This window comes from Crocodylus siamensis, chromosome 13 (assembly GCF_052110815.1).
Source record: "Crocodylus siamensis isolate JL-2025a chromosome 13, ASM5211081v1, whole genome shotgun sequence".
NCBI lineage: Eukaryota > Metazoa > Chordata > Crocodylia > Crocodylidae > Crocodylus > Crocodylus siamensis.
The window spans coordinates 28,351,934-28,375,220 of NC_143407.1; the positions used below are offsets into that span (position 1 = coordinate 28,351,934).

A 23,287-nucleotide genomic window follows, 5' to 3' on the forward strand; every position below is an offset into this window, starting at 1 on the left:
AAAATCAAATGATCTGCAGAGCTCTGACTTCAGGCTGTTGGAGATTTAGCCTGGCGGTTCATTCTGTTCAGATCTAAATACAATAGTAACCCACAAATGATCTGAGGCAAGCTATTTTTCATAAAAAATAAAGAACCGTAATACTTATCAATAACGCCCAAAGATGCAGCACCATGCTTTTGCATTTCACTGATACTGAAGGACACTGCATGCATGTTTCTGGATGTGTCTTCACGCAGTTTACAGTAATAGCTAATCATTATGCACCCAGGAAAGTGAAACTCTTTACTTCACATTTAAAGTAGAAGTTAAGTGCCTTGGGTTGCTGTGAACGAAAATTAAACTCATAGCAAGTCAAATTTTTCCATACCGTTGGGCATTCAGGAACAGCTATTAGGTGATGAAAATAACTCTTTGCGTCACTTAAATATCAGTGAGCACCGCTACGGAATAGTTATCGTAGCAAAATTTTCACAGTGCTACATATTGTTCTGATCTGATGTTGGTACAATTTTTATTCACTAGTGAATTTGTCTTTCTGTATTTTCTTTCTGTACTTTACTAAGTAGCACGGATTCCGTCAGAACAAGGTCAGTTGACATCCTTGCTATTTGGAGGTCTTTTCCGTGGTCTGGAAAAATACCCAGCAAATAGATCTTTTACTGGAGTTCCTGTTGGCTGATAAACTAAAGAAAAGAACGGTCATGGGGAGAGACTTGTGTATTCATATCTTACCACTAGTGTTTCCAAAACGCATCTTTACCAGAACTAATTTTTGTATAATTGTTACCTACTGTCTACACATTCAGTCACGTGCCATAATTATGCAATAACAGGTACTAACAATGCACCATAATCAGTGCAACTGCGTGTTAGTGCAGATGAACGCTTTTTAGGTGATGCTTAATGCGTATTGGACTAATCTGCGCATTAACATGGATTTTACTAGCCACGCTAGTGCACAGTAGAATTAGTCTAATGGGCATTAAGCACCTTGTGTAGATGCACCTACTGGGGACTAAGTGGTGCTGTTTATAATATAATCCTAAAATCCAGCTATTACTTCAAGGTAGTCATTTCTTACATAGGTTTCAGTGTGTTTTTACAGTTCTGCCCTTAAAAAGAAAACTTAGTTACAAAAACACAGTCTTCTGAAAAAAATTAGTCTCTCTTTTAAGGTTATTTGAAGAGGTAGTGCTGCTTCACACTGCACGGGGTCTAGTTCAGTTGAAGCCCTAGTGGTACTGCAAGAGGTGAAGGAAGAAAGCATTACACCCTTGTTTTTAACTGGAAAAGCACTGGTGGCATCAAGGAACTCAGCCTTTGTTTTTAACTGGAAAAGCACTAAAGCCTTGAAGCTTACCTCTTTACACACATGTTGCGTGGGGTTTTGACGTAGACGTATTTCCCGGACTCCTGCCAAGTTGCTCCTTCCCAGCCCGAATGGAAGCAGGCGTACACAGGCACACGAGCGAAGAAGCGACACCGGTCTTCTGGCCGACGCCTGGCAGTGCCCTTCATTTGTTTGTGACTCTTTCCCGGGTCTGATCCGTGGGAGACCGACAGCCCCTAGCTCCCTGCTCCTGCACGGAGATGAAACCTGGCGTTTGCACAGCGTTGATGCTCCATTGCTGCGGGGCTGTTTCTTCTCAGCCCTTTTGCGCGACCGAGCCTGGCCACCGACCTCGTGCGCCTCCAGCCTGGGGGGCGGGGCCGGGGGCGGGGCTCCCCCCGTTACCGCCCGGAAGCGGGGGGCGGGCTGGAGGCCGGAGCAAGATGGCGGCCCGAGTGCTGCTGCGGCCGAGCCTGGGGGTGGCTGGGCCTCGCGGCCTGGCCCTCAGGTGAGCGTCCCGCGCCCGGGGCGGGTGGGGACGGCGGGGGTGAGGGGAGCTGGTGTGTTCCCTGCGTCGTCTCCTGGGCTCGCTCCGCTCGGGGGGAGGATGTTTATTTCCCCTTGAGAGGAGCGGCTCTGACGGGCCCTGCAGGGCCTGGCGTCGGGGGGGAGGTGTCTCTGCGCGCCCCCTGCTGCAGCCACGTCTTTGGTGCCGCTGGAGACGGACGTCAGCGTTAAGATCTCTTACAGTCCGGTCGGGCGGATCGGAAAAATAAGTCTAGGAGCGAGGGTCTGCTGGGGTGCGGGGAGGGGACTTCCCTGCGCTCGTGAGAAGTAGGGTGGCTATTGCAGAGGACGGTCCGGTTGTCCTGTCCTCTGTTGATACGATGCCTTTATGTCCTCCATTTGCTGCTCAAAGAGAAAAAGATGCTAGGCTGGGACTTGGAATACAACTTGGGACACTAGACCGGGACTGTTGATACAAAACCCGATGCCTTTACATCCTCGGTTTTTCTCTTGAAAAGAAAAATAGAGGATGTAAAGTCATCGGGTTTTGTATCAATAGAGGACAGAGGAGTAGGAAACCGCGATGTCCCCTGTGACAGCCCCCAGCGAGAAGATGGGACCAGGTGGTCCAGTTGATTCTCTTTTGTCGGTGTCAGAATTCACAGTTGTAGAAAGAGCCAGGGTATTTTCCTTCTGGTTTCATAGCAGTGAGCTAAGAGATCCTGTTCGCCCAGTTATGCCAACCTAGGTGATACCTTCCAGAAACCGCACTGAATGTCACCTGCAAATTCACTCTGTACTAATTAGGGACATTTTGATCTAATTCCAGAAATTTGGCACCAGATGTTTCCTCCTTTAGAAGAGTATTATTGTTCGGTTACACAGGGTTAACGTTTAGATACTCTCTATGCTTTTTTTTTCTCTGCTTATGTACTGTAACTCCACAATTGGATTGATCTTTAAACTGAAATTTTGTTTATAATCTTATTATGTGCCTCATCATATTTCTGTTGGAGGGAATTAAAACTGTTATTTTGTTAAAGCAGATAATTGTGTTCACCTTTCCCCAACAGATTTTAAAAGGAGTTGTGGGTTAAATAGCCTTTTGCATCTGTTTTTCTGCCCAAGCACTCTGAAAAAGTGGGAAACTCCTGAGACCCCCTGGGTGGAACTTATTTATCTTGTAGTGTAAGCTTTTAGTTTTAGCTGAAGGTAACTGCATTTATTTTAAAATAAGACATTGTCTTCCAGAATTATGGAACTACACTACAAAACGTATTTTATTTTTTTGAGCGTGCATGTTTAAAAAGACATGATTTGTCAGAAGATGTGTGGATTAAAAAAATCAGTCCTTAACTGCACCCATTTTCAGAAATGTCAGTGTTGCCAATCTCTGCTCAATGGGAACAATAACAACAACAGTAATGCCTTATTAATCCTTGTTTATAAAGCACTTTCCAGTTCTGGGTTGAAAGATTCAATGCAGCTGCAAAACATTACTCATTTGACCATTTCATTGAAAAACTGAGAACTGTCTCCACTCCTACCCCGTCCATGCAACCAAAGAACTGTCATAAACTTCTGGCCATATCACACTGCAAATTCTGTGAATAGTGGTAAAGTTCATATACAAATAAGGAGGTAAACATGATTGCTTATCAGTAAAACAGTGAAGATGAAAGTGCTATTACCCATTCCTCACAACACCTTCCATGAAAGATAAATATTCATTAACCTTTAATTATTAGAGAGGTTTTTTGGGGGAGGTAATAAAGCAGGGTGGTTGAATGACTCCCCCAGAATAGCAAAGGAAGTGCTTTAGGGGTGGGATCACAACTCAGGGATGCCCTGTGAGCCTTTGCAGTGCTTATGAGGACAGAGAAGGGTACAGAACAAATGCATGTTCTCCAGCCCTCCATACCCTAGCAATATTTCTGGCACAAGAGACCCTTTTAAATACTTTTAGGAAAGCTGTATAGTTTTCTACACAATAGAGTGTTTGCTTCTTTGCCTACAGTGAAAAAAAAGTTGATGTAGTCTCCAGTAAGTGGAGCACCGAGAGATTTTTTTACTCACTTCTTTACGTTGAAGGTCACCTCGCTCCCAGTTGTTCTTTCCCTTGCCATCACGTGTCTTTTGCTTCCTCAGAAGCAAATGCCCAAATTTAGTCTGTGTAAGTGAACTGCAAAGCATGTTAAAATAAATTCCTTTACTCTTGCTCTAAGATGCAGAAAGCCTACTGGCTCATAAAGATTTTACGAGATAAATTTATTTTTCCAATCTCTTTTTCCCTAATGATTTTCACTCCCTTTTGAGGACCTGAAAGACAGTAATTCATTTAGAGCAGAGGCGAACAATTATTTTGGGTGGAGGGGTGCATACTGAGTTTTGGCAAGCCATCGAGGGCCGCATGACAGGCTGGGGCAGATAAATATTAATTTTCTATATTTTTTAGGGGCCCTGCAGGCCAGATAGAATGGCCTGGTGGGTCACATCCGGCCCGCGGGCTGCATTTTGCCCACCCCTGATTTAGAGGAACTCGCCGGTAGGTGTCCCAGGCAATGATTAGAAGCAGGAGAGTTGTCCTCTGAGGCTGGAGGAATCAGCTGAGGTTTAACCCTCCAGTTGTAATGTCTCTTAAGCATTCCAAAAACTTGCCAGAATTATTTAAGGGAAAGGGAAGAGTGAAGAACAAAATGTTTCTAATGATGACAAGGAGGAGAAATATGGTATAAAGAATCAGCATAAGATGAATGCTTTTTTTGTTTGCTTTTTACTTTTAAGGCAAGATCATTACTATTGTTGTGAACTGAACTAATGTATCACATTTGGTAGCTGAGGTGGCCTTCTGCCAATTGGAAAAGAAAAAATAGTCCCTCTAGTGTACTCAGAGCATGAGTACCTGTTATGTTTTTATTGTTTGTTGTTGTAGTATAGTCATACATAGATAATTTAAGTATATCAATTCTGTGAGCTCTCAAACATGCTATTAAAGCTTTCATCCATCAAAGTCAGTGCAGTTGTTCCAGAGCAAGAAAAATTGTAAACTGAGCAAAGACAGTGAATCTGTATTCTGAGCATTAGAACCACTGTTATTCTGAATTAAAATCTATGCAGGCTTCAGGGCCCCTGCCACTCTTTAAGTCATTCCCAAATTAGCTTCTCTTGTGTGGTGCATTAGCTTGTCTTTTGCACAAATGTATGTTATAAAATGCCAGAACACGCATGGTGTTTTTGCTGTCATTCACAGTGGACAAACCTGTTTGTGCATACTGCCTTCTCCGCACCTCCTTTTTACTGTTGATTATGGGTTTCTTGAAAGACCTAGGCAGGCAAGTTCTTTGACTAGATGTGATATCTTTTCTTAGACCAACTGAGTAGTTGGGGGAAAAAAATGTTGGCAAGCTTTCAGGCACAGTCACCCTTCATCAGGCGTAGAGATTCTCTGCTGTTTGGAGACTCCAAGAAATGAAAGACCTATACATTCTGCTTGAGCAAAGACAGAGTAGCCTTAGTTCTCTCTCTTGGCATGGCTATGATCAGTGTAGGAACAGGCAGGGTTTTATGCCATGTATTGTCTTGAGACCTGATATAAACTAGAACAGCTCCCGGACTACTAACTGTGTGTCTGACTGTAGCGGTACGTGGGCCCATTGCATCAACTAAGAACGGCTCTAGCACAGCAGCACTTCACCCACGGCTTGCTATGCTCCTGCTTTCTCTGCATACAAGGGGTGTAAGAGGGGCAGTGTTAGGCCAGGCAGAGCAGTTCTGGGCCATCCAGGGATGTCTCTACAGTAAGGATGTGCTTTGTTGAGTACACATGCACCTGTTGCATTGCTAGGGATTAAATAATAGAAAAAATTAGCACCATACCTTTGTATAAGATCCAGTGTGACTGATTTAAATGCATCTCAACTGTTTTTAACAATCTTCACATTTTGAATGAACATTTAGTGACGGCATCTTCCATTAACATGTAGGGGACTGGTATCCTCAACTAACAGAGCCGGTGAAGACAGCTGGTTAAAATCACTGTTTGTTCGCAAAGTTGATCCCCGGAAGGATGCTCACTCCAATCTTCTAGCCAAAAGGGAGACCAGCAGTCTGTATAAAATACAGTGTGAGTGATGTTTTCATATTTAACAGTTCATTTTCTTTATTCCTTTCCTATAGTTTTCATTGACTTTTGTTTTTTTCAGTTCACAATGTAAAGCCAGAATGCTTGGAAGCCTACAACAAGCTTTGGTAAGTGTGCATGTTATTCACCGTGATTTTGGACATACTAATTTGTTCTGGGGGAGAGCACTGAAAGCTGGCTGCTCTGGGTTGGCTTTGTTATGAGAAAGTGGAAACCCCTGTTCTTACTTTTAGTGTTTTCTGGTAAATAAAACAAATCAAGTACAGGTGCTCCCTCCCCATCCTCTTGGTGCCTCTCCTCCTGGAGGGCTCTGTCCCTGCACCATACCAGATGCTTTTTTAGAGTGTTTGTGAGGGATGCAAGAATACCTTTCTCCCCTCTGTGTAGTTGTATTAAGACTACTTAACTACAGTCTCCTCAGGCAGGTGATGCTGTTTTAGTTTTCCCTACTTCCTGTTGCAATGTAGGAATTTATCCAGGTGGAGTTATCTGCAAACAGGAAGAGAGGGGAAAGGGTCATTTGGGAGGAGTGGAAAAAAAAAAAAAAAGAACGAAGTGTTACAGGTAGGGAGAGGGGTTTGAAGTCAAAGAAATGCTGCTGAGTAGCCCTGACCCTTTTTTCGATGAAAAATGACATTATGGAAATCCCCTCATTAAGTGATATGTAAAACCTAGAGAGGACGTTTTGCATTGGGGTAACATCATCCAAAGGGGGAAGGATTATGAATGACTTCCAAAAGAAATGCTTACTGTTTTAAAAAAGGACATGTTAAACATACTAAATTAAAGACCAGTTGCAGAAATATTAATCCTAATTTAGCTGCATAATCACTTGTTTGGAGCTATAAGAGCTGCCATTCTAAAGAAGTAAATTGGGAAACGCAATGAGCCTCTCATGTTTAAAAACGGCAGTTCTTTTTCATTGGAAGTGACCATTTACAAGATTGTGTCAATTAAATCAAACACTCTCTATAGATAACGATATCCCAGTGCAACCAGTCTGTGGCTAGAATGCCAGCCTGAGAGTCATAACTCTTGATCTATAGTCTTAGCTCTGTTACTGATTTACTGTATCCATGGGTAAGTCACCCAACTTTTTCTGTGCTTTCCCTTACTCATTTTTAAAATGGGTATGGTACATCACTAACCTCCTTAATATCCAGAGTGGAAAATCTTTCTAATATAGTTTCCAGGTCTAAGATATTTTTAACTTCTTTTGATTAAAACACAGAGGTTGGCAAATAATTTTGAACCAACCATCTGTTTAAAAATGCAGCATGAAAGTGTGCAATTATATGGAACAGGGAAGTGGAGCACAACAGTGCTTCGTGACATATCTAAATGTTAAGTCAAGCAGAGACTTATTTTCAAGCAAAGGTTAGAACAACTGCTGATGGAGGTGCACTGAACTGAATGTTATTGGATTGGTCTTAAACTAATGCCTGCCTAAATATCAAGGTGAGCTTCAGCAGCTAAAATTCCTACCGTTAGGGTAATCCCAAATCAGTCTGATTAGCATTAGCCACTATGCATTAACATAAATAGACAAAGACCAATAAAAGAGTGACCTATGAAGCACTGGACCCAGGATCCCTTTCTGAAGCATCAGAAGCCAGTTTAATTTTTGCTATTTAAAAGCAAAATGTGATTCTTATGCATATGATCAAGTGATGTAAATTTTTCTTAATCTAGAACAAAACAGTTTCTAGAATCATTGCGGTAATATTTTGCATGTTTGTTGTAACTACCATTTTGGGATCTTATTGTGCTTTTCCAAAAATAACTGATGAAACCTCAAAGCTTTTCTGTGAGATCAGAACATAAAATTGTCCCTGTTATTCAGATAGAAAACTTGAGGCATGGGTTGGCATTGAGTCTTGCTCAAGGTTGCACAGAAAACCAGTGGCAGAGCCAAGCGTAAAACCCAGGTCTCCTGACTCCCACTACTGTTTCTTAACCACAAGACCAGCCTTCTTCCTTGTTATTTGATACATTAGATACGATCTCTGGTGGTGAGCCAGAATGCACAGTGACCAACAGTTTTCAGTGATGAAAAAGTAATGAAGACAAAGCCTTAGCCAGTCTGAAACAAGCTTATTCATCAAAGTATAGTACAGTGAAATCTGTGTTTAAAACACCCTGGGGAGCAGTAAAATGGAACTTTCTAATGTAGGCAGCCTTTCAAGTTTGAAGCCTACATCTGTACTGGAAGCACTAGGAATATTTTTATAGTGGTTGCTTACAATCAGGTTGCACGTCACAAGTCGTTTTTGGGCAGCTTTCACTGTATACATGCTTTAATGGTTAAGTCAGTCTCAGACTAGGCCTTCTTCCTTTCTAAGTTATTCAAAAGCAGCAGGTTGGTGATACTACAGGGAGCAACCATAGCTTGATTGTACTCATGTCCATCAAAGTGATTGTCTTTATCCATTTGGCATAATAGGAATAATGTGAGTGTAACAGAACTTCAATGCAAGAGAAAGATTATCCTTTCCCATCTCTGTGCATCTTACCTCTGCTGCTAGCAGAAGAAAACTTGTTCCTGAGTCAAGTCCATACATGTGCAGATGTGCTACAGTCCTTCCAAGTGGGACATCTTGCTATTTATTAATGCATCAGACATCCTCTCAGGTGACATTGCCTAGTTTATCTAGTCACATTAAAAAATCTAATATGCCATGCTGCGTATTAGATATGCAGCCTAATGGATGATTGTATTAGCTTTAATTTACACAAAGAGGGTTGCACCTATCCTTTTTTTTCCTGAATACAGGTTTTGTATTTCAGCTTTCTCTTCTGAAAAATAAAGCTTGGCAATGTTCATACCATAATTATGATCATGTGGTGGCATAATGTGATTTGTTATACATATCAACTGTAGCCTCCCTAAAGGAAATGCAACGTAGTGTCTGTATTCCTTGTTTTTAAGTCAAGAGGTGCTGCCAAAGATTCATGAAGAAAAACACTACCCATGTGCACTGGTGGGAACTTGGAACACGTGGTACGGAGAGCAAGATCAGGCTGGTAGGAGATAGAAGTACAAAAGAATGTAAAACCATACAAGTGAAATGTGTGCTTAGCAGGTTTCTGCTCTTTAAATCATCACTGTTGTAGTAAACCTTTAGCAATGTATGCATTGAGGGTACATATGCACTTGAGTATATACCATAACCTGTTAACAATAGTCTGTTATCCTTAAATGTGTTTTGCTTTTTATATTGTTGAGTTTAACAGTGAAGCATTAATGCCTGAAATGTTCTGGCAGCACTAGTTTATTTTATGTTAATATACCTGAAGTCCCTGGCAGATGTTAATTTAAACATGTGTTGGGATCTGAACAGTTTTACCCTGGATCCCCAAAATTGCACATCTCGCCACATGAGCCTTTATCCCATAATAAATTGATTGAGTGTGTGGCTTGTTACAATTTATCAAGTGACTAAGATATCAGTTGTGCAATAAATGTAATGTCCACCAAGGGTCTATATCTCATCTCAATCAGATGGTAAAAATATAGGGTAAACACCTTTTTATATTATTTTTTTACACCATATATGTTGTGCCTGTATTGTTTTGCAAGCACAACGAAGGTTCTGAAAATTCAGGCCTAAAGCCCAGACTTGTTTCCTGAAGTGGAATTTAGTTTCCATTAACCAGTCGAAAGGCTTTACTTTGACTTTCTGTGTCATTGTTGTATAATAATGCAATGCAAATCAGTTAAATGGTCTAGCCTTACAGTAAATTGGGTTTGTATTATTGTAAAATAAGGTATGTTTATTATCTATATTGTCCAGTGTGTTAAGATCAAAACATCACCTTAGCTCAAGTTTGTATAAGTGTTATATAATGACAGAATACTCAAATTTTGTATGAAATTGGTATGTGAAGAAGCAGAAACAATATTAAAATTCAAAATTTAAAAAATTCCCTAGTCTCTATAAAATTGAAGGAAATCAGAGGTGGCAGTGACATAGCTATGAGGGGGCAACCGTGGCAGCTGCCCTGGGTGCTGACTTGGTGGGGTGAGGACAGAAAAAAAAGGCTGTTGCTGCAGCCGCAGGATCACAATCACGATCGTGCAGTGTGGCAGCAACCAGAAGCCGCCCTGTGTGCGGGAGCTGCCCTGGGTGTCCAGCAGCATCATTGTACCTCTGAGGGATGGCCATTCATTTTGTGAGAGCCGCAATTGTTTGTTGTACAGTAGACTCTATTTCCAGATCTATGCTAGTATCAAATGGTGCTGCTTCAAATAAAAGAAAATATGTCAATGTGCCTGTTCATTTCTGCAGTACTCACAATACTAACACTGGCCACCTGAGAGGACAACTGTAGAAAGAGATTTGTCAGCTTCTAAGAGAGGGTTAAAAATTGAGAGGGTCTGAAGGGCTTAAACCAAAAATATTGTATTCCTTAGCAGAATCTCTTTTTTTAATTCGGGGGCATACAGACCAAAATAATCTAACTATATCCATAGTCTGCCTGAAAATGTAGCAACCTTTCTAGCAATAGGACAAAGCAGGTTATTGGGTTTTGGTTTATGTAATACCTGTTTCTAGTCTGTAGCTATTACTCAGGATATGTTAAATTTGTACAAGATGTTAAATAACAGAAGCTTCCAGCCTGGCATATTAGGAAAACAAGTTCTTCGCCTTAAATTTGGATCTTTGCAGATACAGCACACACATGTTCATATTAGAGTCTAATCCATTCCTGTGATAGATGTAAGGAGCAACAGTAACTAGTCCAGAAGAGGGTAGGTAGATTTTGTGTTCCTTTAAGGGAAGGTGGAAGAAAAATGGATGGGTCAGGGAATCTCAGTTGCAACATTGCTATACTAATCACTGGTAAAGAATTTTAGTTACAACGTAGTGCATAGAAGTCACTATCAAATTTAGATCTAAGTCAGCACTTGTCTTGCAGTTATTTTCTGATGAGAAACATCCTAATGATTATTAACATTTTAGGAGATGTGGGCCTCTTTTGCTTTACTTTTGAAAGTTACTGATAATCACTGGGCAACTAATAATAAATGTAATTTTTGTGGTTTTTTCTGACCTGTTAACTGATAAGCTCCACATCTCTCTTGCCTTCCCTTGAAGCCTATGTGCAAAGGCATTTTGGCAAGTTGCACTGTTTTAAGTTGGAAACTCAGTTTTAATTATAATTGCATCACATTCAAGTAGCGTGATGGCAAAGGTCCTTTCAGTAAAGTTGATACATTCCTACTTTTAGGGTAAGGAGTCTGTTTACTAGAATAAGTTGAGTTTTTTCAGAAGTCCCCTCTGGTCAAAAATCAAATGATTCCACTGCATTTAAAATGCTCAAACCCACAGTGTTGTCTGTAATGGCAGCGCATTATGAAACTACTACCCAGCTTTTGCTGTTGTATGATGCGGTAGTATTTTGAGCTCTGTATACTTTGTGGTGTTCCATATGTTTGCCATAAAGCCCCAGGTCTCTAAAGGGGGTGCAATTTTTTATTTCAGTCCATCTCTGGCGGTATGAAGGAGGCTATCCAGCTCTCACTGAGGTCATGAGTAAGCTCCGACAAAATAAGGTAAGACTACATGGAGCTTTTGAAGTCTAGCTAGGAATGACAAATCATTTACTGAGAAATATTTTTTCCAGTGCCACTGGAGAGCATAGTACAGTTCTAAATTAGACAGTCCTACTGGATCATCAGATTGGACAGTAGCTGATGCCTTTCAAATTTGATTCTCCACTTTTTGGGCTGTCTTTTTCCACTATAGTACTTGGTGTAATCTATTAAGCACATATGAAGGCTTACCCAACCTTCTGCTTTCTGTCTGTTAGGTCAGAAAGAATAACCTTCTCCAAGGAATGGTATCTTGTTAGTATGATATGGGACAGAGTCGCACTAAAAGCACAAGATCCAGAATTTGTACTCCTGAATTATATATTCAGACTCATATCAGACTCATTTTGTAGCCATTGCTAATTCTACATTTCTGTCTCAATTGACTTGTTTGTAAAATGGGGTGGTTATGCATTAATGTTTGTAAAACATTTTGAGATCATCAGATGAAAAACGGTACAAAAATCCAGGATGGTGTTACTAGTGATTTGAAGCTCTGCTGTTACTATAGCCTGTATTGTGCAAACACACTGGGTGAAATTTTCAAAGCTGCTGGAGGAATTTGCATACCATTAGAACTAATACGATTTGTGTGTCCAAATCCTTGGAGTAGCTTTACAAAATCTCTGCCACTGTGTTCTATAGAAGTGTGCACTTCGTTAGGACAAGGCATTGCAAATTTTGATCACAACTTCCTTGTTTTTAAGGAATTCACAGCATTTCGCAAAGAAAGAGGTAACATGCTGCTTTCTCGCAAGAACCAGTTGCTGTTGGAATTTAGTTTCTGGAATGAACCTGTTCCCAGGGAAGGGCCTAATATTTATGAACTTAGATCTTATCAACTTAGAGTAAGTGTCACACATTTTTCTCTTTTTATGTTGCACATGGTAAAAAATTATTTTAAATTATAAAATCTTCAAGGTGCATGGATACAACAAAACATGGACCTCACCTTAAAAATCAGCTGAGAACCCAGTTTTGTTTCTGTCAAAAATCAATGTTCTTGGCTTCAGTGAGTGCAGTATCGTGTTAAGGCTGTATCTTACAGGATGCTGGCTGGCTTATGAAAAGAGCTGAGCAACCTCAACTCTGATGTCAAAGATCATCACACTTACCTTCAGGCAAAAGACTGAAAAGGAGTATAATTGATGCCCAGTGCAGTTCAGGATAATGATAATATTTAGTCATAATTTTAAGCATTTAAAGGAAGCATTTTATTTGATAACTGATGTTGTTTTCCATTCCACTTGATGCTGTGAGAATAGGACTCATTAATATTGATGACTGAGTTCTCAATATTTTATTCTCCAAATATATTTGGACAGGATAAAAGCGGTTCAGCCACACACAAAGCATGTGACCATTTGTGGTTGTGTCAGTATTTTATTTAAAACACTTTTGTTCCCCTTTGCTATTAGCCTATTCTAGATCTCAGTTGCACTTGTCCATAATATTGGTTTTTAAACCTCAGGCAAAACAGAAACATCAAAAACTAGCGAAAATTAGAGTGTTCAGCAGGTTCATGAATAGAAGACACGCTAGAGGCATACTTCTGAATAAAGTGCTGCTGGGAATCTCTAATAATGCCAGCAGACAAGAGAGGAGACTGGAGAAGCTAGCAAGGACTTTCAAGCCTGAAGAATTATCTTCTCAACTCACTGTTGTGCACCAAGGCAGGAATGTGTGCGTCACCCCACATTCTTGAAATCATATTCTTTTGAACAGCAGAGTCTTTTAGGGCCATTTCTGAACTCTTAAGAGCCCTCTCATTCCCCACGCTGATGCATGAGATGGAATCTAGTGCTTAGATAAACAGCTGGCATATCATTGTCAGTATATGAAATATGGAAGAAATCCTTTCATCCCCTTTCTCTTTTCTTTGTTGTTTATCTCTCCCCTTGTTCAAAAAAGTTCCAGCACAACGGTTCCAACAATTAATTTTCTTTTTTTGCTTTTAGCCTGGAACGATGATTGAATGGGGCAACTACTGGTAAGTGTATATCACCCTCTTGTGTTCTGTAATCTGACTGTCTGAACCCATGTCATTGAAACTAATGGGAATTTTGTTATTGATTCAGTGAGATCAAGCTTATGCTCTTTGAAGGGTAAATATTTCTAGGCAGGATCCCATCACATTTGTTGTGCACATTGGGAGTGTTCACATTGGCTGTCTTATGCAGCTGCCATTATCTGTTGCAAAGAATGTCATGCTATTCATTTGTCCATCTATGCCAGCTCTGCTTTACAAATTGTGCTCATATTGGCTGTGGTAGTATGGTCAAATCTAATGGACTCGTGTGAAAAATGACCGTATCAACCAGGTTTTCATATGTTGTCTCTGTGTCCTGAAAACTTTTCCTCAGCATGCCCGAAATGTATCGTTACAGAATGTTCAGGTTTGTTATAACGCAAACGTGTTTAAAATAGGCTGCTCTGAAATGTTCTGTACATCTCTGTTACACTCAGCTCTCAATGGCATCACTGTGTCGGCACCACAGACTTGCCATGCAAGGCAGCAACACTCACAAACACACCGTGTTGCTCTGTGCTACAAGTAATAGTGGAGTTGCATTTACTCAGTGCTACAGAGTGAGATAATTGTCACTATTGAAAGACCATGCTGATTAGTCCACCGATGACACTGTGCAAACCTGGCTATGCTGTTTGTAGTTCTGCACATGTATATGGTGTGCCACTGCTGGCACAGGAAGTTTGCAGTGCAGATGTATAATGCATTGTTAAAAAAAAAAAAAGCCGAAGTGGGCCATGTGACAAAAGTTGCTGTACAAGCCAATGATTCAGTCTGAGTAGTGCAGAATCCCTGCTCCGATCTGGCAAGTGACTGTCTGTTGTTGTCGTGTACTTTAAAATCACCAGAACCAAACTTGGAGGCCATTAGCCGGTGCACAAACTGGCTCCTAGGTGGTCTGACAAGCGTGCAGCGCTTGCAAAGCTACATGTTGGCAGTCATTAAATGGCCCCAAATCTTAGCTTTTCTAGCTTTTTAAAATAAAGGTGTTTTCAAAATCCTGTTGAACATCACATTTGTATTTTAATGTATAGGTTTAAAGTATTAAAGACGGTGTCCTTCAGTGTGTTCTCCTGACTTTATCTTGTTTAAAACTGGTGTAAGTTTCTTTCACTTACGTTAACTAAATCCAAGCAGTTCTAATGAGAGAAGTTTAAATGATTTGTGAATCTTTATAATTACTTTGAAATAAAATGAGACTTTGGAATTTACACACCATAATCGTTCTCAAAGTAATTCATTTAATTTCAGTAATTTGCCAGCAACTTTGATTTTGTACTTTTTATTTTGAAAATATTTGTTCAGGTACATTTCTTTGTTAACAGCAGGCCCCTTTAGAAAATGTTGAAGATGATATTTCTCATGTATCACATGGGGGCTCCACGGGAGAGAACTGGCTAAGAAACATGCAGGCACTTTCCATTCCAGTAACTTACAACTCCGTGGGGCTGTGGGAGTGTAAAAGGCCATATATTCACAAAGGGCGTTTGTACACACATGCGCTGTAGTGGTGGGTGCTTTTAAAAGTGCCCGGTGGTGCATTGTATCAATTTGTGTAAATGGTGAAATGTGCGTCAACACTGAGAAAATGGTGGAGACGCTTTTGAACTAAAATGCATTGAAGGCGTTTTAGCTTCAAAGTGCACCACCGCCATTTTCTTAGCTCTGACGCGCATTTTGCCATTTATACAAATGCATGCAGTGCCCAGCTGGGTGCGCCAGTTTGCATGTTCCACAGACTCGATTAATCAAGTTTGCTCCGACACACTGGATTTTGGGTGCATCAGAGCAGACAAATGTATGTGTATAAATGCCAAAATAGCTTAGCTTCCTAGTCTGACTAAACTTGAGGATTCAATTTTAAAAGGAACTTTGTCAAAATGTCCTGCTGTTTTACCCTGTAACAGTGGTAATTGGCATATTGGCTCCAGAGTTGAAGGTGAAGACGGTAATCAGCATGCAACCGATTAATATGTTCTAACAGGATATACTGTAATTGTTTGTAATTGGAGGGTTTTTTCCCTTCTTAATCACTGCTGTCTACTAAAAGTGCTGTTTTACATTAAGATGGGCTGAATTCTACCTCCACCTTTTCTTTTGATCATCACTTGTTACCTGTATCAGTCTGCTCTTTGTAAAGGTTCTTCTTGTCCCTCGTAGGGCTCGTGCAATTCGTTTCCGGCAGGACAGTGAAGAGGCGGTTGGAGGATTTTTCTCACAAATTGGACAATTATATATGGTTCATCATCTTTGGGGTAGGCTTTCTCTTTTCTGCTGCACACATTCCTCTCTCACTATATTGAATAGACTCTTAACACAAATGCTGAATTAGTCCAGGAAAACAAGATGCTTGGAATAAGACAAAATCACATGCCCTTTCATACTTGCTGCAGAGCCAGTCTTTACCTTCCCTCTCCCCTCCATTTTTCTAATGGATTTGAAATGTTTTTTTTCACTTGGTATGGAGGAGAGGGTTCTGTCTTTTTATTTTCTTACCAACAACTGCAACATGTTAACTGTACAATCAAAATAGTTTAGAGGAAATATTTTTACATAGCTGGGCGTCAACCTTCTTTTATGAATGTACTTCTTCCATGTAGCTTACAAAGACCTTCTGACCAGAGAAGAGATAAGGAATGCTGCCTGGCATAAACCTGGCTGGGATGAACTAGTCTATTATACAGGTAACAGCCTAACTGGATTCAAAGGAGATTGGTGGGGGGGGAAATGGAATAAACACTTTTTATGACTGAGGTGCCATAATATTTGCATAGTCGTCATAAATACTTCATGTCCCTTGAGTAGTAGTCAATGCTGTTAGCATGAGGGACGAGAGGTTGTATTTCACAAAGCTACGAAAGTCACTAACTTGCTATAGGAACTATACGAGGAGTAAATGTTTTTATTAAAGAACATGTATCAAAGGAAGAGATCTGTCTATCCAGAATAAATGCACAACAAATAGAGAAACGTAACTTAAAATGAACCCATTATATTTTCATTGTAGCAAGCCACAATATTTCATGAAATACTGGAGCCCTGTTAAATACATTCCTTTGAAGAGGAATGAATTCATTTGGAGCCAGGATCTACGAGAATTTTGGTATCCAAAACAGCTTTCATAAACCTAGCATATAAGGGCCGTGTTAAATGCCTTAAACTGTGTTCCATGGGGTAGATCACAAAGGAAATACCGCATTGTAACTAGGGCTGTGCGAAGCTTTGGGTGGTGATTCACGTTGGAGGAGATTCGGCCCAAATCGGAATCGAATCGGGGGACCAATTAAAAGGTCCAAATTGATTCAAAGCTCTCCCGAATCTTTGGAAAAGATTTGGAGAACTTTGATTCGGGGAGCCCCCAGGCCCTGCCCATTCCCCCAGCCCCCCCATGGCTGCCCCATCCAGGCCAGCTCTGGCCCTTTAAGGAAAAAAAAGACGGAGAAAAGCCCTGGGACTTGGTGCTCCTCCAGCAGCCTTGTGGGGCTCATGCAGAGGCACCCATGTGGCACTGGATGGTGGGGATCACCCCCTGCTGGCAGGAGCAGTGAGTCAGGGAGGTGGGGGGCGGGGGAGTTCTTAAAGGGCCAGAGCTGCGGCTGGCAGGGCAGCCATTGCTGGGCTGTGAGGAGGCGGGGGATGGGCCTGGGTAATTTGGATATTCAGCCAAATGGATTGGGGACAATGATTTGAATCACCAAGTCAAAACACTGTCCCCTAAATCATCCGAATCTGGAGCAAATACTAGCCGCTTTGCAGAGTCCTAATTGTAACTGTAAGATAACCTTGAGTTGTGGTGGAAAATGGTAGAGATTTGTCTTCAAAGCCCTGTAGTGCAAATTAAGAGAACAGTTATATAAGCTTGTTTCACCTGTTGCTTCTCTCATATCTACTGTTCTTTAGTTATAGGTTGTTAAACTGATTGGTGTAATTTGATATCAGCAAATCTCTATATAAGTTAAGTGCATGAATAACGACAAGATCTTTATTAGTAAATGAGTCCTCCCTGTTTCCTTTTTTCAGTGCCCCTTATTCAGGAAATGGAGTCCAGAATCATGATACCATTGAAGATCTCTCCACTTCAGTAAAGTCATTGATTTACCTGTGCCTACGTAGATTCAAGTGACAAGTATTTGTCTTAAATTAATTTTATGGTATACACCGTATATCATAGTAAGAAACATGAAAGTACTGTATTAAGCTTATAAAGGAGACCTCTTTTCTTCAGAATCTAAGGACTTGATGCACTTAAAAACTTACCAGGGAAATAAATGTAGGATTATAGTTTCAAGCTTATTTTTCAAAGACACACCAGTTCATCTATGGAATTGGCTCTTAAAGCTGAGCTTTACAGTTCTTGATACGACTTGTTGTGTAAACTATTTCCAAGTCTTAGCAGCAGCAAAGGGGGAGTTATTTATCATGGTATAACTTTTAAATTAACACTGTATTTTAATCCTGGAAGACTGTCACGGTTCAGATGGCTTTTGTATAAAGGAAAATGTGTACTGTGTTTGTAATAACTGCAGATCGCGAAAACAAAGTCGGTTGGTTCCTGGAAACAAGAGAGAGAATGTCTCAGACAGAGCTCTGAACCAACGAAATACCGCTAGCTGCTTATGCTATGGCAGGAGTTTTATTGGGAAAAGAATCAGTAACCCACTCTAAACTAAAAAGTAGCTGAGAATATTGAAACTGTACAATTCAGTAGAAGTACTGAAATGTTTTCACCTACAATCAAAGAATAAGTACTTGCAGAAAACGATACTAAAGATTAAGTGATAGTTTATAAATGTACAGACCATAGTGGATTCCATTTTGAGACAGCTTTGAAGGTGACGGAAAGAAATTGCATCTAGATGATTACATCTGGAACTAACTTTAAATTTATTTAAGCAACTCCTTGGACTTTGGGCTCTATGATCCACAGTGTTGGAACAATCCTTTATAAGGAACAGTGATGTGACAATGTTACAAGCACTCGTGTAGCTAAATGTATTTATTTCCAAAAATAATAGAGGTCTAAGAAAAGGGGTTTTATTTAATAAGCAGTCATGACTTCAGACATATGCTTGGTCAGATGTTTCACTAATTATACACTAGGTATTTTGGAAATGATGTGTGAAGCTGATGCATGTTGTCGGTAGGATTGGCATAAAGCCATGTATCGTTATGTCCAGTTCTATTTTGATTTCTTTTTTAGACTAGGACATACCAATATTTTCAGTAAATGTAATGATGTGAACATTATGTAAGTGAAAATAACATTCTCTTTATTCAGAGTGGTTTAAGAATCAGTGTAATATACAATATATACAAACCAAATACTGAATGTCCAATTTGTACATTTCAATGAGTTTTCTCTAAAAACATATCAGTCAATAAAATTCTTTTAATTTTCACATATTCTTGGAAGCTTATGTCTTCATCCTGTATAGTGTTTGTTGTGAAAAATAGAAATACATGTCTCACAGCATTACAGTTTGCATGACCAGCATTGTCCTAATATGCTTATAACTTCCACAAAGACCTGCTTTGAGCTGATACTTAGTTTACAAACAACCTCCAAATAAAACATTTCATTGCAACAGTATTTGGTGTTGGCATATGGAAATGAGAAGAGTGCAGGATCCCTTACCCCATGTAGCTCTAGCAGAGTTCCACATCAGATTCAGAAATCTGTGTTTGTAAACCTGATACTGCAGTTGGATATGCTAATTTGTTGGCCTAGAATCCATTGGCCTTGTTAAAAGAACCATGCAGTTCTACCAGGTATGTTGTGCGTCTTATTTTTGCTTTTAATTACTGAAAAATATCCAGTGCCCAGGAAAGCTGGGGACAAACAATGCAGACTTGAGCATGGCATTCTGTACAAGGGAGCTCTGTAAGCTGCCATAACTGTGTCTTCATCCTTTGCCTACTACAGCATCCTTGTTTCGTTCTAATAGCATGCCTCTCTCAACTAGAAGTACTTGTGCCAGATTAACTTGACTGCAAAACAAAAGAATAAACAACATCAGTCATAGTTACTCTTTGTTAAATAATTATTCTAGTATCTCCTGCTGTCACTGTCTCTTCAGATCCAGTTATGCAACTACCATTTTTACCTGCAACTTTGATGTGAGAGGGCAGAGAACAGTTGTCTTTTACTTTGTCTCTTTTTTTTTCTTTTTTTTTAAGTAATAAGATGTATTGTGGGTTACCAGTGGTGCAATTTATTTAGTTTATCTACTGTCACACTTGCTGAGAAATGAGTCCTATCAGGCAAAACTTCTGTTTGAAATACAAGAAGTTTCTTTTTTTGAGTAAAGAAGCCTGAGGATGATTCTAAAAGTGTTCCAGCACATGGAACAATTCTCATCGGTCTTCTTTATTCACAATTAGCACTACTGTAATATACCATGAACATGGCTTCTAAGTAGTTGTGGGCTTCCAAACTGTTCTGTTGTAATCAGAGAGATAAGCAGGTATACATTTATTTTAGATGAAAATCTGATTTTCAAATGAGTGCAATATATGAACTTATATAATGAGCTATATTCCCTATGCCTGAAGAAGGGTGGCTGCACGTGAAAGCTTGCCATAACTTTTTTCCAACTACTCAGTTGGTCTAATAAAAGATAGCACATTTAATCAAAGAACCTTTCCTACATATATAAGCAAAGGTGGGTTTTTTTGTTGTTCCTTTGCCTGAATCCTTCCCTTCACTACTTTGAAGTCCATGCTGCTTTTCCTCTTAACTTCACAGGCAAATTTCTCTTCTACCAGTTAATGATGTGTCATCAGTTAATGACACAGCATTGGTTATTTTATTTGTAACAATCATTGCCAGTGCCAATGTCTGGTAATCTGGGAAGCAGGAACAATCCCTGAAAGGATGTTCAATAATCCATGTTTGAATTCAATCAGTGTAACAGGGGTGTAGGTAGTAGCCATGTTGGTCTAAAGAACCTTGTTTGATGACAATGTAAGGGGTTTTGTCTTGAGACCTAAACTATGACTAGCTCTCCTAATGAGGCTACATCTGTGCTTTTAATGAATCTTCTCATTCATTCTGAATATACATCTTAAAATGTTATTGCCTTGCTTATGTTCAATAGGCTGTAACAGTAGTAAACTTAATCTGTCATCCAAAAATCTTAATGTTATTTTGGCTTCTTGGTGGTGGTTTATGGTCCCAAGATTATCTGCCCAATTATTTCACCCCCTGGAACATTTTCTGAAACTTTCTTCTGCTCTTTTGTAATGAAGTCTGTGTAGTTAGCCCTGGTACCTTAGCTGTAGCATGGAACCTTTCCTCATGCTACTGCCCCCACATTCTTTCGCTGCCTCTCTTTGCTGGGTGTTTTGCAGTACAAAGAGGTCAGTGGGGAGGAGACAGGTTACCTGCTAACTACACTAAATACCAATTTCTGATTCCACCTGGGGAGACGTGTCTCTCAGTGCTTGCCCAATGAAAAAGGGCATCAATTTTAAAATTAATCACTGCCAGAACATTCTTGTGAAATAACAGGCACAATGCCACGTTGCCACTTTGTCACCCTGACAAATGCATGTAGAGATAAATTTAAGATCTCTACTAAGGTCTCAATACTGCATAGTCTTATATGCTTATCATTCTGACTTGAGGGCTACTTTTATGTTCAAAAATAAAGCATATGCCAGAACTAATGCACTGATCATTCAATTATTGTAACAATATCTTAGTTCAAAAGAAGGTTGTAACAAAATCTCTCTCATGTCGGGGAGCTGCAGGAGACCTGCATAGAATAGCTTACTCTTGCCCTACTCAAGCGCTCCTGCCCACACAAAAGCCTTTTTTGTACTCATGCCATTTTTTGAACTTGCTGAGATTTTTCTCAAGAAGAATTTAAAGGAGACTGTCTTAAATAGGACCTGAAGGGTTCTAGTGAACAGCCTACCCCATTGCCTGCAGCTAGAGCATAGTTGCACATTTATTAAGCTGAGCTGACCTTGCCCTCCCTAGTAAAGGTCTATTCAGAGGGAATTTTTTTAAACTAAATCAGCTGATGCATTTAGCTGTTCTTTTTGGTGTGAAATAAATACTGAATGAAGCAGGCAAAAACCAGATATACCCTTTATTTCTGCAATAAATAAAACTGAATATATGAAACTCCTGTCCAGACTGGTTTTCATGTAGCCTTCTGGAATTATTTACAGAAAATAATACATTCCTGTTCTTTACACCATTCTGCTGAACTTCTAGTATGATTGCCAACAAGTAATGAGAAGCCTTGTTATCTAATCACTAGAACAGCAGACGGGGGGGGGGGGGCCTTGGGAGACCTGTGGCCTGCTGGATATTACTGGGCCAGCTGCCTTTCCCCTTTATGCCTCTTATTTATCTCTTAAACCAGAATAGTGATACTTAATTTGTAAAGCACTTTGAGGTCTATGGATGAAAAGTACTTACAAGAACTAAGTAGAAGTATTCACCATACTCCAGCAATTGCACAGTGAGGTTCAGTCTCGGAATCTGTCTTGCAACAGCCCCCTTTAAACTATCTGCACACTGCACAATAATTGTCTCAAGCCTCTTCTGGGCTTTTGAGACCAAACTATGCTTTCCAGCAAATTGTCCCTGCTTATTTTTCATATTCCAAAACAGCTTTCCAGCTGTCTGCAGCATCATCGTCTCTATAAAGTCCTCATTTTACAATCCTTATCAGTGCAACCTCAAAGAGATAAAACAAGGTTCTCCATGACCTGGCTCCTTTAAACCACTCAAGCCAACAGAGAATTCCATCAGCAGCAAGAGTTCTTTCATAGCTGATGTGAAGCCAACATAAGTGCAGAGGCATGCAACAGACAGTGCCCTGGAGGTGTGAGAGAACAAAGGCCGCTTGTGCATGGCTAATTTGCAACTGGCATTTGGTCTCTTAAGGGACCAGAGCCAACTGGCATTCTAGCTAGTGCAGATCAAACCTGGAGGCCTTGGGGCTGATGGCAGAGGCAGTGGTCCCAGCTTCCAATCGTGCCCCCTCTCTGAGTCGGCACTCGGGAATGGTGCCCTGCTCACCCACCCTGTTATACTACCGGTCAGACCACAATCAAGACATCATCTCCTTTCCTGCCCTGTCATACCCCAAGCAGATCTTTGACAGTAATGAATCTATGCCTGATGTTCCAAAATATATTCTCATTTTCTTTTGAACTAGCTTCCTATCAGTTAGAGAAACGCCTTCTTCTCAATAGGTGTTTCCCTAACCTACTTGTTAGGCTTCTCGTTTTGTTTAATGATTATAGTTCAAGGTCCATCCTGTGAACAAGTACAATCAATACATCATATGACAGCTGCAGTGTATCTAGTATTCATCTGTGTGTTTCAGTGTCCAGTGTCTCGAGGTTTGTGCATTTGCTTTTTAACCTTTTCACTTCCTCAGCATTTTAATAGCTCTTATTTTGTTAGAACTAAAAGAAAAGAAAATTCTGTCTACAGCTACCAAAAATATTAAATGGAATTAAATAATGGTAAGCACTACTTATTGCCTTTTATAGCTTTGCTAAAAGCCTGAACTGAAAGTTAATAGCAGTTAGGCTTCTAAATGCCTACGTCTCTTCTGAAAACAAGACTTAAGCAAAGTCATTAAGGCATTTTGAAAATGTTACCTTTGATGGATTTTCATGGTCCCCAAAGAGTAAGACTAATTACCCTGGCTCTAA

At 40.1% G+C, this 23,287-nt stretch overlaps 1 protein-coding gene across 1 annotated transcript; it reads left to right on the forward strand.

Moving 5' to 3' along the window:
- Positions 1–1,718: 1,718 nt before the first annotated feature.
- On the forward strand, positions 1,719–19,007 carry NIPSNAP2 (nipsnap homolog 2). Its single transcript, XM_090025010.1, has 10 exons — positions 1,719–1,841; positions 5,824–5,963; positions 6,043–6,088; positions 8,911–9,005; positions 11,468–11,538; positions 12,285–12,425; positions 13,536–13,567; positions 15,767–15,861; positions 16,207–16,290; positions 17,627–19,007. The coding sequence occupies exons 1-10, from the start codon at positions 1,777–1,779 to the stop codon at positions 17,689–17,691; spliced, it is 834 nt and encodes a 277-aa protein (XP_089881136.1). The 5' UTR covers positions 1,719–1,776; the 3' UTR covers positions 17,692–19,007.
- The last annotated feature ends 4,280 nt before the right edge of the window (positions 19,008–23,287 follow it).

Excerpts from the sequence above, each read along its gene's own strand:
- NIPSNAP2 (XM_090025010.1), top strand. The coding sequence starts at position 1,777 with ATGGCGGCCCGAGTGCTGCTGCGGCCGAGCCTGGGGGTGGCTGGGCCT. Across the intron at positions 5,964-6,042 it reads CAGTCTGTATAAAATACAGT|TTCACAATGTAAAGCCAGAA; the intron begins GTGAGTGATGTT and ends TGTTTTTTTCAG. Across the intron at positions 15,862-16,206 it reads TATGGTTCATCATCTTTGGG|CTTACAAAGACCTTCTGACC; the intron begins GTAGGCTTTCTC and ends TCTTCCATGTAG.